This window comes from Chelon labrosus (genome assembly GCF_963514085.1).
Source record: "Chelon labrosus genome assembly, chromosome: 6".
Classification (NCBI taxonomy): Eukaryota; Metazoa; Chordata; class Actinopteri; order Mugiliformes; family Mugilidae; genus Chelon; species Chelon labrosus.
The window spans coordinates 24,574,805-24,591,228 of record NC_140342.1 but is presented as its reverse complement, the minus strand read 5'-3'; the positions used below and the strand labels follow the sequence as shown (position 1 = coordinate 24,591,228).

Genomic DNA, 16,424 nt, shown 5'->3' with positions numbered 1-16,424 from the left:
GTTGGCTTTTTTTTCTTTTTTTTTTTTTGTGCCTCCATCACCTTAATTGAAACCTCTCAGCCCTCCTTCCCATCCAGTCTGAATATTTATGAGCGAAGACCGTAGCGGGACGGAGCGGTCGTTAATTACCCTCATAGTAGACGGCGAGCAGAGAGTCTGGCTGCCGTCCAAGCCCTCGAATTCCACTTGGCACGTACACGGGGAGGAATGTTTGGCACTTGAAAGGGGGCCTGAGTGACGGAGCTGTGCCGACAGTCGGAGGATGTCATCGCCGACGCGCCATGGGAAACGCGCGTAGTTTTGCATATTTCTTGACCCGTGCCTGATTGTTTTGAATTTCATCTGTAGGGAAATGACATAACTAGAAACTAGAAACTATTTTACCTGCTTTTGTTTGTGCTCTCTGACGGCTCAACATGTTTAATACTTTTGCAAATAGTACCAGAATTGTATTGATTGCCATGGTTGTTTGCATTTACGAGGAATTTGTTGTGGTTGGTGCAATCAACATACGCATAAGTCTGTGCCTTTGCTAACTCGTGCTAATGTGCGTTAATTTAATGCACGAGACTGGGAGTCTGGGTTCATGTGTGTGCGAGGGGGTTATTAAGAAGTTCGGTTGCAGATGGGAAGGAACTGTTCCTGTGGCGCTGAGGTTTTGGTCCTGATGGACCGCAGCCTCCTGCCAGAGGGGAGTGTCTCAGACAGTCCAGGGTGAAAGGGGTCGGCTTCAGTCTTTGATATAAATCTATGTATATAAGAATTTAACGGAAAATATGAACTGTTGAAACGTTCTTCAAGTCTTTGCTATGAAATGATACACCGCTGGTGCTCTCAGGATGCTTTCACACCTAGGACATTGTTCCGAAACCAGGAGCGCACGCGTCCCCTGCCAGGCTGCTGTGGTTCGCATTCCGTTCTGGAACAAATGCACCGAGCTCAGGACGTGTCGGAGAGGTGGATCTCAGCCCGCTTGCAATCGCTCCACGGAGCCATTTAAGTGCAGCGAGAACGCACGTAACCCGTGGACCAGTACGGGAACACTATTTGTAAGCTCGTAATTATATAACCAAGCAGTTCACCTCATGACGGAACGGGCCGTTGTCTGCCTCGTCCAGTCAAGCTGTTGTTCAGATGACAGGAGACTCGTAAACACCAGTGCCCACACTTGCTGCTGCTGCTGCTCCAATTCCAATGTAATTATCAGCTGATTAACGAACATGATGAGTGAACGTGAACCGAACCAAAGGTTAACTGCAGCCGTCTCTGTCATATCAGTGTTTATTGGTGTTCCAGTGCAGCCTTTGCCTGTACTTGACGTTTGTGGTGGAGAATCTAATTTCTAGTACTGAGTAAACATCCACACTGAATAATTTATACATTTCTGTCTGCAGCATTTTCCAGAATAAAGTTCTTCCACATGGCAGACATGTTCAGTCACATGATTTTAGTTCTTCTTCTTCTTCTTCTTTGATTTTTGTCAGCTTTGACGCTATCCAACCGACACTAAAACAGAAGAAGAAGACTTTTTGTTTAACGCTACAGGGCCGTGGTTTTGGTTCATGGCAGACCTAAAATTAATAACTCCAAAATATCTGGCTGGCCGGAAGCCTGATACCATTTTGGAAATCCCTAATTTCAACTATGGAACAATATTCTATCCACTACTCCCTGAAATCAGAACGAAGCAGAGATGCAAAAGGTACCCTTAGAGGTCTGAGTTAGAGGTGTAACCCAACCCAAAGAAATACCAGCGTCATATATATGTATATATTATTTTGGCAAAATTCAACATTTTTTTTGTCCCCTTATTGAATGTCTAAGCCCAATTTGTGATTTTCATAAGGTGAAAATAAAAAGTAAGCATTGCTTTTATCGTTGCTTTCACATGTGGGATCCCCAAACAATGAGGAACACAAGTCATTGGTTAATGATGAATATCAAGTGTCAGCAAATAATTCCCATGAATCCAAAAATGGATGATTAAATAAAATTTTGAAATTCCTCTTTAAGCGGGAACTTGTAAGCGGACCAGACATGAAAATTGACTTTAAAATTCATACTGGGACACGTGTATCAACCAACACACGCCAAAATGAGTTGTAGCTCCACGTCACCCGACACATCTGTCTCTACACCGGAGTCTGTGGTTTCACACACATCACGTAGCACTCGAACGGCATTTTCCAATTTCTCTTTTCTCCCTTCTCCGTGGCGTCATTATGCTTCGATGAAAGGGGCTTTTGTTCCTCCCCCCCAACCTTGCTGCGACCCTGGGCACACATCCGAACAAGCAGACGACTTTGTGAGGGGGGGGATTAGTTAATCCCGATGAACAGAGAGCTGACATGTTTGTCCGTTTGATAAAGACGGCTGGGAATATTTGAAGAGTTCAGGTGCTGTGTTATTGAGAAAAAAAGAAAAGTGACAAATCCAACACTCACACGGACATGAGCACATTATTCAAAGGGTTTTAAGTTGTCAGCTTGAGGAAACGTCTGTTTATACAGGGAGGTGTCTCCTGGAAAAGCTGTGTTTGTGCAGCAGGAGCCGTCTTCGTTTTGGTTGCGGTCATACCTGGACGGTACAAAGGAAGCACATTTTTTCTTGTTTGCTCCTTTATGTTCATGTAAAAGAGCATAAAGTTGTATCCCAAATAAAACTTTAGCTTTCTTCGACATTATACAGAACAGCAAGATGTTTGCAAGGACAACATAAACTTTAACTCATGCCATAATTAGTTGTTCACAGTTTATTTTTTTAATTATCTTAACTGTGTCTCTTCACATATCTTGTTCTGGAATAAACACTGATCAGCCATAACATTATGACCACTGACAGGAGAAGTGAATAACATTGACCATCTTGTGACAATTCAGTGTTCTGCTGGGAAACGTTTGGACCCGGCATTCATTGGTGTGGATCTTACTTAGACATGTAGCACCCACCTAGACCAGACCAGGCGCCCCCACCCCATAGAAATGACACAGGTAAACACACAAAACTGGTTTAGGAACAACTCCAAAAACATGAAGAACAGCACAAGGTGTTGACCTGGCCTCCAAATTCATTAGATCCCAAACTGATCGAGTAGACCAGCCAAGGTACGCCCCCCACCCCCCCATAGCAATGACACTCCCCTCCCCTCAAAGGCCCCCTGCTAACGACACCATGTTCCCAGACACCACAGGACACCCTCAAAAGACCCATGTCCATTCTCTGATGAGTCCCAACTGTTTCGGACGCACAAGGGAGACCTTCGCAATATTAGGAAGGTGGTCATAATGTTATTGGTGTATTTTGTATTTTCTTTTCCGTGTATTGGAATCATCAAAGGGATGGACTGCAGTCACGTAACTGTGGACTCAGGTCATTCATCCTTTGTTCTTCAACCTGAAGTTACCTTTTAATATTAGAGACTCATGACTACCGGCAGCAGCAGCAAATCTTGTTTCTTGAGTTAAGTCGATTTTTCTCTGAAGGTAATAAGAACACATCGTTGAAATCATTTGTAATTAGATTTCTCTATAAGTTATAATGACATCAAATTTTCTGAATGGTGCATTATTTCTTGTACCTATTATTACCCTAGAGGACCCATTGGTCTTGGGACTTAAGACTGGACTTGATAAGTGAGGCATGAATCTTCTGAGGTGCAAAGCAGTTATCAGTTCTGGTTAATCGATGTCAATTGATCAGAATGTCCCCAGGGTATTATTTATGGATCGGTCAATGCTGAACCTTGCATCTTGTCATCGAGATGTTGCTTTGAAATGTAGGTTTACATTACGTAATTACCGAATTATGGACTTGCGCTGTAATTTGTTTCTTTTGGTGGAAGTGTTGGGATCCGAATCTTTACACAGATTCCCATTGTCGTTTAGGGGAAAATACTGTATTGATTAAATCACCTCTTTAAACTCACAAGGGTATTTCCTTGTTGCATATTTCCCGGGTCAACTGACGAGTGACAATAAACCTACTGTGGGTTCTTAATCCGTCGTTCATTCGTGTTGCCTGCTGTGAGGATAATGCACGTGTTAGCACAGATTGAATTAGGTAGTGTTTTTTAACTAAGCGCTTAGATAAGTGTCACATTGTCTTAATTTTAGGGGCTTCCAGTGTCACGTTGCGTTTAAGTGACTTCCCTACCTTTGTCTCCATCTGGCCCGGGTTTAACATAAAACCCTGCCTGCACTTAATTCTAAATCTACAATCAGTTAATTATTTTTTGGCTTTTGTCTTCGACACCGTCGTCCTAAAGCAAGAGGGAGGAGGATGCATTTTTTTTTAGCAATGGGGAGCACTCTGGCGAGGACGAAAAGTTAACAGGAAAGGCGTTTTGATTTGTTGTAAGCCTGCATTGATGCGGCAGTGCAGAGTTGTAGTGAGCTGGATGGAAATGATTCTTGCTGCAGAGGTTTTGATTGTAAAAGATGGCTTAATGTGCGTAAAGTGTAGGGGAAAACATTAAATAAACAGTAATTCAAGTTGATTGAAACCTTAACATCATTAACAATCTCAAGTGTCGCTTGCAGCATTTTCACATCGGTACATCATTACTGCACCACCTGCCTTTGCCAAGATCACTCGGTGTCTACAAGCTTCAACACGCCACATTATGTACAGTGCGTACCACAAGGCTGGATTTGACAGAACTGTGATCTATTGCTTGAAGGTACAGAGGAGTTTTGCTTTGTAGATCAGGAACAGTTTGGTGCAATTATGCACAAAGATTTGATCGATACTGACAGAACACTCAAAAACTGGTTTCATTTATCCTCAGGGCAATCTTTGCATTTACTTCATATGCAATCCCGCCATCTACAAAATTCAGTTTCAGTCTGAAACCACATTAGGTCAGAAAATCCCTTTCGTCTGTCAAACGATGATGATAGACACCATTAACCAGGCCATTTGTTAAATAGAAACGGATGGTAATGGAGCCAATGGAACTTGTCCACAAACAAAAACATTAGCGGTATGATCCCCGGTACATGGACCACCTGCCGAAGTGTCCTCCAGCAACACACTGAATCCATATTGTGTGCACACGTGTGTCACTCAGTTTCTACTGAAACATTACATCATCCGTGACCATCCTGCAGATTTCTGGTCAGTGTGTCAAAACACGTCTCATACCCATCACCGGTGATACCATTGTCTTTCATGGTGTTGAACCAGTTTGAAGTGTTTCACTGGAATAAAATTTCTCAATTGCGCAAAAACGTGTGTTAAACGAGTGTTGTTTTTCTTTTTTACCTTCAAACGTTGAAAGGTATGTACTCAGACCATGGAACATTAATGAGTTGTAGCAATAACCAGTGAGTAAACCTTTGGCGTCACAAAGTGGACGGAAGAAATCTCAAGTTAACGCAGAGAGCCTCTAATGCTAACAGCTAGGAAGCTCCATTCAACTTGGACTCCTACCGTCAAATTCACCGTGCTGGTTCTGGACGGGCAACATCCATTAGCAACCGTCCGTCAACTACAGTGCAATGGACAACAAGTGAATTTCTCTTTACTGTATTTGGACGAGGCTTAAACTCTTGAATCCGCTGTTGTCCCCAGAACATGTTGGTGTACCCTCTTGCTTTGTGGGACTGTTCAAGTGGAACTCCTTTTGAATTTGACCTGACTTACTTTGGGGTTAAGTTTCACCATCTTCGGGTGTCTTTGAGGTCCCTTCCTCTTTGCTCCAAAAAGGTATGCATCAGCATTCACGTTTAGGTTGGTTGCTTGTTAAATTTACTTGGATTTCTCTTTGAGGAACCCATGTTGACTGGTAAGATTGACTAACCTTTGCCATGTACCACAGGTGAAATACTTATGGCGGTTTGTACTGTCACTACTTCTCATATTAAACGATTTCGCATGAAGTCAGTGATGTACTTCTTTATTGGATAGTATCTCACAGCTTCACAGCGTGCTCTCTGCCACTTCCTCATGCAAGTCGTTCGCATCGTCCCCATTAGTCGGTTGTTCGTCCGCACCGCTTGAGACTGTGGACCAACTGGAGGAGGATGTGGACAATGTGTCTTCAATCCCCTGGACAATCTCCTGAATGCTTCTCAGAGCAGAGTTCACAGGTTCGAGGCTTGAAAGGCCTTCGTGCGAGGCTGTGGAAGATGGCGGGGAGGAATTTACGGAGAACACGTCTTCATAAATGCTGTCGATTGAGCTGAGGATGTAAGCCAAGTCTGAATCCATGCCGTCAGACTCAGAAAGTCCCATGGCTTCACTCCCCATGGACTGCTGACAATAAATATGTTGAATTTTACAGATTATGTACTATTTAGTAACGAATTAACTGAAATAAAATATGCAGTAGCTGTCCTACCTCCTCATCTATGATCGCGTTGTTGAGGTAGATGTGGTCAAAGCACATAAGCATGTTGAGCAGGTCGACAAGCTCCAGGTAGCTCGCATCCTCGTTGTCGCCGTTTCCACCGTCGCTCAAGTTCTCGCTCTCTGCCTCGCAGTCGCTCTCATCAGACATTAAGTCCGAGGTGACGTCCTCCAGAGACATGGTGTTGTGCCGATAGTGTACACCGCCCCTTTGTGCTTCTGCTGTCATGAGCAAAACTCAATCAGGAGGGCAGATAACCTTTCAGAATCTACCAGAGTTTGCGTTGCCACAACAACTCCAGTCCGTATTTACTGCGCTCGGCAACTGCGCAGTGCTTTGGTTTGAAAACCGTTGTGGAGTTCTGGACTGCTAAGGTCTGTTCTGCTGAGTATTTGGTCCACATATAAAGCAGTTGTCTCTTAGTAGCTGACACTTGGTTCCTGGTGGACATTTCGGTCTCTGGTTGCCTGGGTAACCCTCTTGTACAAGCAGAACATAAAACATATTCCAAGTGTATGGCACCACCATCTGAAAATACCACCACTTGGCGCTCCAGGCCGGCTATCGGCACGGTGGATTAGGTCGCAGGAACCCGAGTTGTGGGCGGCATTTCCGTGTGGTAAACGTACGGGACCTTCGTACTTCCGTCATGTCAATCAACCATATCAGACAGTTGAGATTGTTCCTGTCAACGCTTCAACTCGCTGGATTTCATTACAGTTCCACGGTCTCTTGTTGCCACGTTACCGCTAGTTCCAGATGCCGATGTGCTTGGCATACCGTATGAAAGCACTTAAACATCCAATTTCACGGGAGCTTTAATATGCTTTCGATGATCAACTTTGAACCCATTGCCTTTCTTGCTTTGCCAGTATATCGGGAGAAGAGAACTCACTGGTGGATTGAGGGGTCGTAGCTTAAGTGCACATTGAAGGTGTTCAGTGTACAAGTCGATCCTACTTGTGGACCATTTTATTTAGTCGTCTTAAAACGAATTTACTTAAAAGTCATTAAAAGTTCTGACTGATGATGGGTTTTTGAGACTATACTTAAGCTCTGTTCGCACGGGATTATCTTTACCTAGGAACGTCACGTGATTAAGAGAAGACCACCCTACGTATTTGCATTTGCACAGAATAAATAAACTCTGCATCCATGCTTATTGACGGCTTTAGTAACGTTGCAAATTCCGATTAATAATTAAAACAATAAAACATGATGTGATGAGATTACGGGTTCCAGTGGGTCAGTGGGTCAGCGGCATCTCGACTTTGCACCCAAACTTCCGTCCAAACTTTGATTTACAGCACACCCTTCGTGATTGTGAAGTGACAAGAGGCAGGTCACACTAGTCCCAATAGGGCTATAGCGCCATCTGCAAAAGTATTGTTTGCTGTATTGTCGTCACAACTCCAACAACTACAGAAGTTAGTACAATAACATGGTGGCGTGCTTAAACCATTAATTGCAGACCTCGTCCTGCCTGTGGATCTTCCTTTTTATGGTGCTGTTGTGAGGCAGCTCGTCCGTCTAAAATGCAGCGCCGGGGCTTTCCCCGCAGGCCAGCGAGTTTGGCCCTGGCTTCCTTCCAGGTCCGCCGCTGAGCCGAGGAGGACAACAGGCGAGCCCGTCTCTGATCTGACTCCAGAGCAGTCCTTCGTTTGAGGGATGATGAGGGCACGGCGGATTAGCGTCACATGGTTCTCAATTAGGCCCAAGGGGGAACCGACCAGAGTGAGAAAGTGTTTTTTTTTTTAAAGTTAAACGAGAGCCGCGTTAGAGGGCTGCGTGTTTGTTGTTTTCCACCCCTAGCTGGCACGCTCTAGCCTTGTTTACTACGCGACCCGCTCCCCTGTGTTGAGTTTGGCATCGTGACATTTGCTGGGGGCTATTTTTACCTGATGAACTTGGCCTAGAATGACACACTAACACACACACACACTTTACTTCTCACTTCACACAATCTTTGATGCCCCCTCTCCGTCCCAGCAGATATACTACATTGCATAGTCGACACCCACACATACAGACATGCTTATCAGTGCGTCTACTTCAGATCTAAATTTAGGGCGGCCTTAAAGAAAAGCCTGGGGTCTCCAGTCTGGAGTCAGGCTGTGTTGTTGTTGTTGTTTATGTGGAGGATATATAAAGCTCCCTTCACATGTATGTGTCACATGTCTCCACTACACCGATCAAGCGTAACATTATGACCACCTTCCTAATAGTGTGTAGGTCTCCCTTGTGCCTCCAAAATGGTTGTGACTCATCAGAGAATGGACGTAGGCCTTCTGAGGGTGTCCTGTGGCGTCTGGCAATGAGATGTTGTTAGTGGGGGGGCGTTTGAGGGGAGGGGGGACGTGTGTCACTGCAGTCTGACGACGTGTGTGTGCACCTGACGGGGAACAACAGAGAAAACTCTTCTGTTTGCTTCGCTCTCAAACAGTTTTCAGCTCAGTTTCCGATTCATGCCGATCTTCACATCCATTCATAAAATCCTCAAATCCATTATTTAAAAAATACACGGTGCATCAGGGCTGAAATCTTGATTCAAAAAGCGTGACGTCGGAGAAGAGCTGGACGAAAGCAAAGCCACGCGCATGATGTGAAACTAGAGGGAAAACAGTGTGGAAATGCCACAAGTCTCTGGAACCAACGATTCACTGATTGGTTTAGTGGAAATCTGCAGACATATCTCTGAATTAATCAGTTTTAAATCAAATCAGGACCTTGAAATCAAATCGATTTAGGAAATCAGTGGCGATACCCAGCCTCCTGGTGGGTTTTTATTGTTTGTGTGCACGATGCATAAAGCTGCCTTCAGATCCGTGTGTTCAAATTAGAGGCGTACGACTTCTGCTCATTTATTCCCTCATGTTAGAGCACAGTTTTACTTTTTAAACAGTGTTATAAACATTTAATTTGTCTTGTGCCAGACGACTCAAAAACATGCTCTGAAACACACGCTCAGAGGATCCTGCAGTGATCTGTTTGCGTTGCCTTGTTGACAGATGCAGATCTGCTGCCTGCTGCCTACTTCCTGCTTTTTCCGCCAGATAAGAGTTTTACGGCCTCGGCTTTGATTTCCTGAAGCTCTGCTGCTTCAGTTAAAGCCAAGTACAAACCGCAAGGTTTCTTTTTATTACAGCCGCTCATCTGTAGTTTGGTTTCTACAAGCGTACCTCAGAAGGTGATGCTTGTGTGTAAAGTGTTTGTGCGGTGGAGCTTTAAATGCATCTCAGTTGTTTATTTAAGAGACGCGCATTTAGAGATCTGTGTGTTTACACTGTCACGCTGGAATCCACGGTGTCACTTTGTGACGACCCTCGACTCGACCAGGAACCGGGACGTCTGTCACGGCAGTCTGACGATCCGTGTGTGTAGCTGACAGGAAAACAACAGAGGGAGACAGAAAATGCTAACGCGACCATCTCTTTTCCTCATTCGTTTCCTCGTTGGCTGTTGTTGTTTATCAGATATTTTTAGTTTCTTGCCTAAAATTCATACACCGATCAGGCATAACATTATGACCAACATATTCCTAATATTGTGTAGGTCTCCCTTGTGCCTCCAAAACAGTTGTGACTCATCAGAGAATGGACATGGGCCTTCTGAGGGTGTCCTGTGGTGTCTGGCAACAGGATGTTGTTAATGGGGGGCCTTTGAGGGGAGGGGTCTCTGTGGATCATCCCACAGATACTTGATCAGTTTGGGATCTAGTGAATTTGGAGGCCAGGTCAACACCTTGTGTTGTTGCTGTGTCAGGCTGCATCCTGCTGGGGATGGCTGCTGCCATCAAGGAGTGTCATTGCTATGGGGTGGGGGTGCCTGGTCTGGTCTAGGTGGGTGCTACATGTCTAAGTAACATCCACACCATTGAATCCCAGGTCTAAAAGTTTCCCAGCAGAACATTGTATTGTCACAAGATGCTCAATGTTATTCACTTCTCCTGTCAGTGGTCTTAATGTTATGGCCGATCGGTGTATAGTAGAGGCAGTTGAACACTGACAGGATGAATAAAGCCATAAATAAAAAGGTTAAATCCACCTGTAAAACCTCCAAACAGGCCCGTAAAGATGACATTCATTTTATTACTGCTGGCTCTGGAGGGAGGACATTAACAACCGTCAAGGCCCGGGGGGAATCCCACCCACAGCTACAACTGTATAATCAACTCCAATTCCTCGCCAAACGTTCTGACACGAAAAACACGAGCAAAGGTCACATCTGATGAGCCTAAGTGACGATAAAGGCGACGGGGCAAGGAAAGATCAAAACCGAACCAGTGGAGTGGAAGGAGCATTTAACTGATAATCATCCAAGAATGCAGCTGTAGGTGCTTTACACATACTGCCAAGACAAATATATGTTTAAATGACGATAAGCTGAAAAGGTATTATGTTTCATCCATCGCACAGTTACAAGTATAATACGTCTTAGATGATGGCGAAAATTAACTAGACGTTGCCGCAGGCTGCAGAACACGACGAGCGCAGTGCACACTGATGGAAATGCACATGTGAAATTTGTGTCCAGTACGTCAGTGTGTAGGCGCCCGGGCCCCGTTTGACAAAGTTATGAATCGTGACGTGACCGGTTGGCTTCAGCCTGCACACAGCGCAGCAGCAGCCCCCGAGGCTCAGAGCCTCATTATCCACTTGTGCAGTTCCAGTCCAGTGCAGCGCACGCAGAGGGCACCGCGAGCATTATGGAGGCATAATAACGCTTGTGTTGTGTTTGAGCCGCAAACTGACATTAGATAAAAGGCTTCCCAGGAAGAAAGAGAATGAGACGATTGAAAAAAAAAAAAAAAGCAAGGGGGGAGAACGTAAAGTATAAAGAGGTGGAGAAAGACGAAAGACTTTTTATTCCCCCAGTTCTAAGTCTGCTTGATATCAGGGTTAATTATGTTGCTAAATAATAACATTTACATTCAAAATTTCTTAAAAAAAACAGTACATTGAATGTTAGAGTGTAGATTTTGCGTATATTAAGCATCTATCACTGGTGCACACATTAGCAGCTTAAAGCAACTACATTTATTTTGCTAGTTTTTGCAGCTTAAACTCAAATTAACGTTAAACCAGTGCAGACCAGACCAGGCACCCCCACCCCATAGCAATGACACTCCTTGATGGGACACAGGCACACACACAAAAACGCTTTAGGAACAACTAAAAAAAAAACATGAAGAACAGCACAAGGTGTTGACCTGGCCTCCAAATTCACTAGATCCCAAACTCTGGAGGCACAAGGGAGACCTACACAATATTAGGAAGGTGGTCATAATGTTATGCCTGATCGGTGCATGTTCTATTGGACCTTTTACACCTCAAATATGTCTAAAATGTTGTTGTACAGTATCTCCAGTTCAACTTTGAGTACATTTTCTCCTGGATTCTCCTCTGTCATTTTCTAAAAGTGCACCTCACAAACATCTAACTCACTAACTTTCATTTTTGCCCCATTTTTGTCTCTTGAGTGGTCTCAAAACGTCTCTTTCCCGTCCCTTCTTTTTGCAGGATGCCAGCTACTGGCTGCAGGTCCACCGGTTGGAGCACGGCGACGGCGGGATCCTCGACCTGGACGACGTGCTCTGCGACGTGGCCGACGACAAAGACAGGGTGAGCGTCCGTCGCTGCCGGGGGGGAAATGCGCCGACACAATTCACTGAACTTTGCGTGCTCTGTTTTTTTCCGAGGCACAGGAAGCACTTAACCGACCAATCAGATAAGAGGATTTCTTGTGTACCAAAAAAAACCCTGTTTCTGAGCTTTCATTAATGCGATGCTTTTACCGTGTCTTTGATCGGTCAGGGGCTGCTAGGCTATATATTTACTTACATTGGTTCTATCCATACGTTTATCCATAACAAAAGCCATGTTCTGTTTACTGATGTGGTTTGAGTAGCAGGTTTTGTAAATGAGGAGTCACTTACTCCGGTTTCACACCTTGAACTTGTGAGCGTGGAAAACCTGACAGTCATACTTCCTCACGGTCGGCTTCGTCCTTTCCCTTCTGGGCACTTTTCAACCTGTTCAGGTGTGATGTGAAGTTCATCCTGATTGACAGCCAGGAGGTCACCGGGTCACATTCTCTTTCTTTAAACGAGCAAAACCACACACAGTTGCTGAGAGGATTTCTCTTACTGCCACGGGTTACATTTGGAGGGAAGTTTGTTGGGTTGCTTCACATCGCGGGACGTTGTGTGAATGTAGTCTAAACCAGGGTTTGTTGCAGTTAAGTGGGTAGTTTGACAGCTGTGATTGGCTCCAGCAACCCCCGCGACCCTTCACAGGACATTATGACCAAGATGAATGAATGAACGAACGATTGTTTTGGATCAATAAAGATGGAACACATCGAGGAAAGGTTAACTGAGGAGGTTCACAGATACGAACGTTTGTATGACTCGTCTTCAGCAAAAGTTTCAGTCGCCATTGTTGAAAGTGAAGCAGGAAGTAGAAACAAAAAGAAAGGATATGTGCGTAGGTTACGGCGTCTATGTCCCGCAGAGATATAAACTCCGCTTTAGACATGTAGCACCCCCACCCCATAGCAATGACACTCCTTGATGGCAGCAGCCATCCCCTGCAACGGCACAAGGTGTTGACCTGGCCTCTAAATTCACTAGATCCCAAACTGATCAAGTATCTGTGCAATGATTCCACAGAGGCCCCTCGTACACAATATTCGGCAGGTGGTCATAATGTTATGCCTGATCGATGTATAACAAAAAGTTCCTTCCACTTGAGCAGGGACTTTTTAGGGAGATGAATTAATTTCCCCAGAACATGATTTAGAGCCTTGACTCCGGTTATAACAACATAGTACCTGTATTGTCATGCAGTTCCTCATCTCATTTGTTTTCAGTAAATACACAGTACCAATGCAATTCCTGATGACAAAACATGATCGGATAATAATTCTCTTTCAGTGAGTTTGCTCAAAATAGAGTTTCCTCACCTGGACATAAATCTTGTTACCTAATTTCAGATGTGATGACTATAGTTTTCCTACAGGAGTGTCAGAAATCCCACCATCAAGTTTATTAAAAACAACAAAATAAGTCGAGCCAAAATTGGCAAGTGTTGAGTTTAAGGTACTCGCTCCTAAAACTCTATCAGCTTTAACGTGTGTGAGTGCGTATCTACATGCGTGTTTACGAGTGTGCTTACCTCTCTGAAGAGCTGTCATCGTGCGGTCCTGTCACATTCCTCCCTCCCCCTCGTCCCTGCAGCAGTTTTCCACAGCAGACAATGTGTAGATTTCATACGTGACGGCCTGTCATCCTCACAGAGTCAGATCTGCACCACCACTCTCGCTGCTTTGACACGAAAACCTCTCGGGGTCTGTGGTTGGCGTTTTTTTCAGCCATCTGCGAAGATTGAATGTACATATTGTGTCACGTAACACTAAAATGATTTCAAACGTATTCCGTGAGGCCAATTAATCATTTTGATTAATCAGTTGATTAGTCATTAAGATGGAAAATGACAGAAAATTATATGTTCAGTCAAGAAAAGTCGTGAAACTAGCCACCTCTTCAAGAGATGATAAAGACAGAAAATGTATAAAAAATGCCGCTAAAGAATTATGAAGGCTGTGCCATAGGTAGATGGACAGATAATCCTTTAATTTATCCTCAAGAACCAAATAACAGAGGTCCAGGGTGATATTTAAAGGGGAATTACCATTTTTTACAACCTGGACCTTATTTTTGGCATAAAATACGATCGTTTACTCACCCATATAACTTTGGTGTCATTTGGAGTCGTTCAGAAATTTAGATCCAGCGGAGCGCCGCGTATATCCATATAGTGGAAGTGAATGGGGCACCGAAACGCAGCCTTTAAATAACGCATTATCTGCCGTGAAACTCGTTCATTTCACAAATATTTTGTTATGATACGCTAGTGCTATTCCCCGTCGAGTCCAGAGTTACCTGTTATCATCATCCAGGGTCTGTAGATTGACCTACTAACCCCTGACCTGGATGATGTCATCTCTGAGCGCTGCACACACCCGCGACGGTCAGCTTGTTTACCTGTAATTTGCTACTGCTAGTTTTTTGCAACATGGCTGAATATTTTTCCGATTCTGAGGTTGTGGACGACGACTTTGTTTATGATGGACGTCCTTACCGTTTTGAGCCAGAGTATACGGATCAGGAGCTCGTTGAAAGGAGGATGCGGAGGCAGAGTGAGGAACAGCTGGCCAAAGAACAACAAACCGCTGCACGTACGCAAATAGACGGACTCCTGACTCAACGGGGAATAGCACTAGTGTATCATAACAAAATATTGGTGAAATTAATGAGTTTCGCGGCAGATAATGCTTTATTTAGAGGTTGCGTTTCGGTGCCCCAGTCACTCCCACTATATGGATATACGCAGTGCTCCGCTGGATCTAAATATCGTCCGAACGACTCCAAATGACACCAAAGTTATATGGGTGATTAACTGATCGTATTTTATGCCAGAAATAAGGTCCAGGTTGTAAAAAGACGGTAATTCCCCTTTAATACCTACATAAGATCACTGCTACAGCCCAGATGAACTACTGTGAGGAAATAGTGGCAGCAAACTGACTCCTTTTTAAATCCCACTGTGCTCGGCTGTAGCTCAGCGGACTGGTCGAGCCAGAGGAGCACACAGTGGAAAGTTAGGCTCTGAGCCACGGTTCATTCCCTCCGCTGGCACTTAGAGAGAGAGGGAGAGAGGGAGAGAGGGAGAGAGAGAGAGAGAGTAGCCCAGTGTCGGGTGTACTGTAACTTCATAGCGACTTTGAGTGAGGGCTTGTGGACATGGCTTCAAGCACAAGTGCCGCTGGATATGTCGGGGATAAATATCTGTGGCTGTAAGAGTAGATCCTGTGTTTGCTGACCTCTGACCTCAGACGGAGATGCTCGCCACTGATGGTCAGCTTCAGGCGGCTGAACTCACCTGTTGCTCCAGTGTGTAGGATTTAGGGAGATCTATTGGCAGCAGTGGAATATGATATTAAAAGGTGCTCTTTGTATCTGCACAGGGAGTGATTTAGCCTGCCACGTTTGTACAGTAGCTCAGAGGAGACAAACTCAAGAGTTTTAGTGGCGTAAATACAAAATGACTCCAACTAATTAATGCACATGTATAAATGTTTACGACATCGTGGTCCACTTGTGGAAAAAATGCTTGAAAACACTTGGAAAAGGAGGGACGTGACCTTTTCGCTTGATTCCACTACGTCCTACACACTGGTCCTTTAAGCCAGGCTCTTCTTTCTTTGTATCCACCTGAACCACATGGACTACGCTGTGTTGAGTTTCTTTTTGCGTATCACGATGGTGACTGGAACTGAACGGCTCATGTTGGAGTTGGACAACAGTTGAGGAAAGACTCCAGAGTAGACGGTGTATAGGAACCGACTTACCGAAGAGGAACCGAGTGTCTCAGTCATCCAGGTCATGGTTCATCCAAAAAAACTTTGAAGAAAGGCAACTGGACTTCTTGTGAGACGTTTCATCCAAGTAGCTTCTTCAGTTCTAGAGGACTGGTGGGCATTGGTAGGGTTTAAATAGGAAGACATGTGGACCTTCCCCATCAGAAATTTAACTAGTGTCTGTTAAGGACCAGATACTTACCTGTCGTTGTGGGAGATTGTTTGTTCTTGTCCTCTTTCTCCATTGAGCCTCATTCATTGGAGATGTTCCTATTTAAATCCCCAGCTCCCCACCAGTCATTTAGAACTGAAGACTTGGGTGAAACATCTTCTAGAAACTCTACACGCCCGTTTTGTTTGCCTTTCTTTAAATTTTTTTGGATAGACTTAGGGAGAAGGTATAGGTAGCACGTTTTGGACCAATCACAGCTTTTCCAGTCTGCATTGCCGCGATGTGTAGTCATATTTCTGGGGAGATGCATATCAGGTTGTGCCATAGAGGGAGATCTTCGCTGTGCCATATGGTGAGATTCATACGTCTTTGTCGGATCTACGTTTAGGTTACTGTGGGACTGGACGCTGTAACTTCCGTACGTAGCCTCGTCAATCTGGCTAGCTCTGTAAAAACTCTAGCTGGCATTGTGTCTTTTTTGCC

The 16,424-nt window shown here is 44.6% G+C and overlaps 1 protein-coding gene across 7 annotated transcripts in view; it reads left to right on the top strand.

Moving 5' to 3' along the window:
• Window positions 1-16,424, top strand: part of pard3ab (par-3 family cell polarity regulator alpha, b) — a 266,468-nt gene that overhangs the window by 32,164 nt on the left and 217,880 nt on the right. For all 7 annotated transcript variants that reach the window (XM_084546197.1, XM_084546196.1, XM_084546195.1 and 4 more), the window contains exon 2: window positions 11,869-11,970. In XM_084546197.1, coding sequence (XP_084402323.1) covers window positions 11,869-11,970 — 102 coding nt within the window. The remainder of the gene's footprint in view (window positions 1-11,868; window positions 11,971-16,424) is intronic.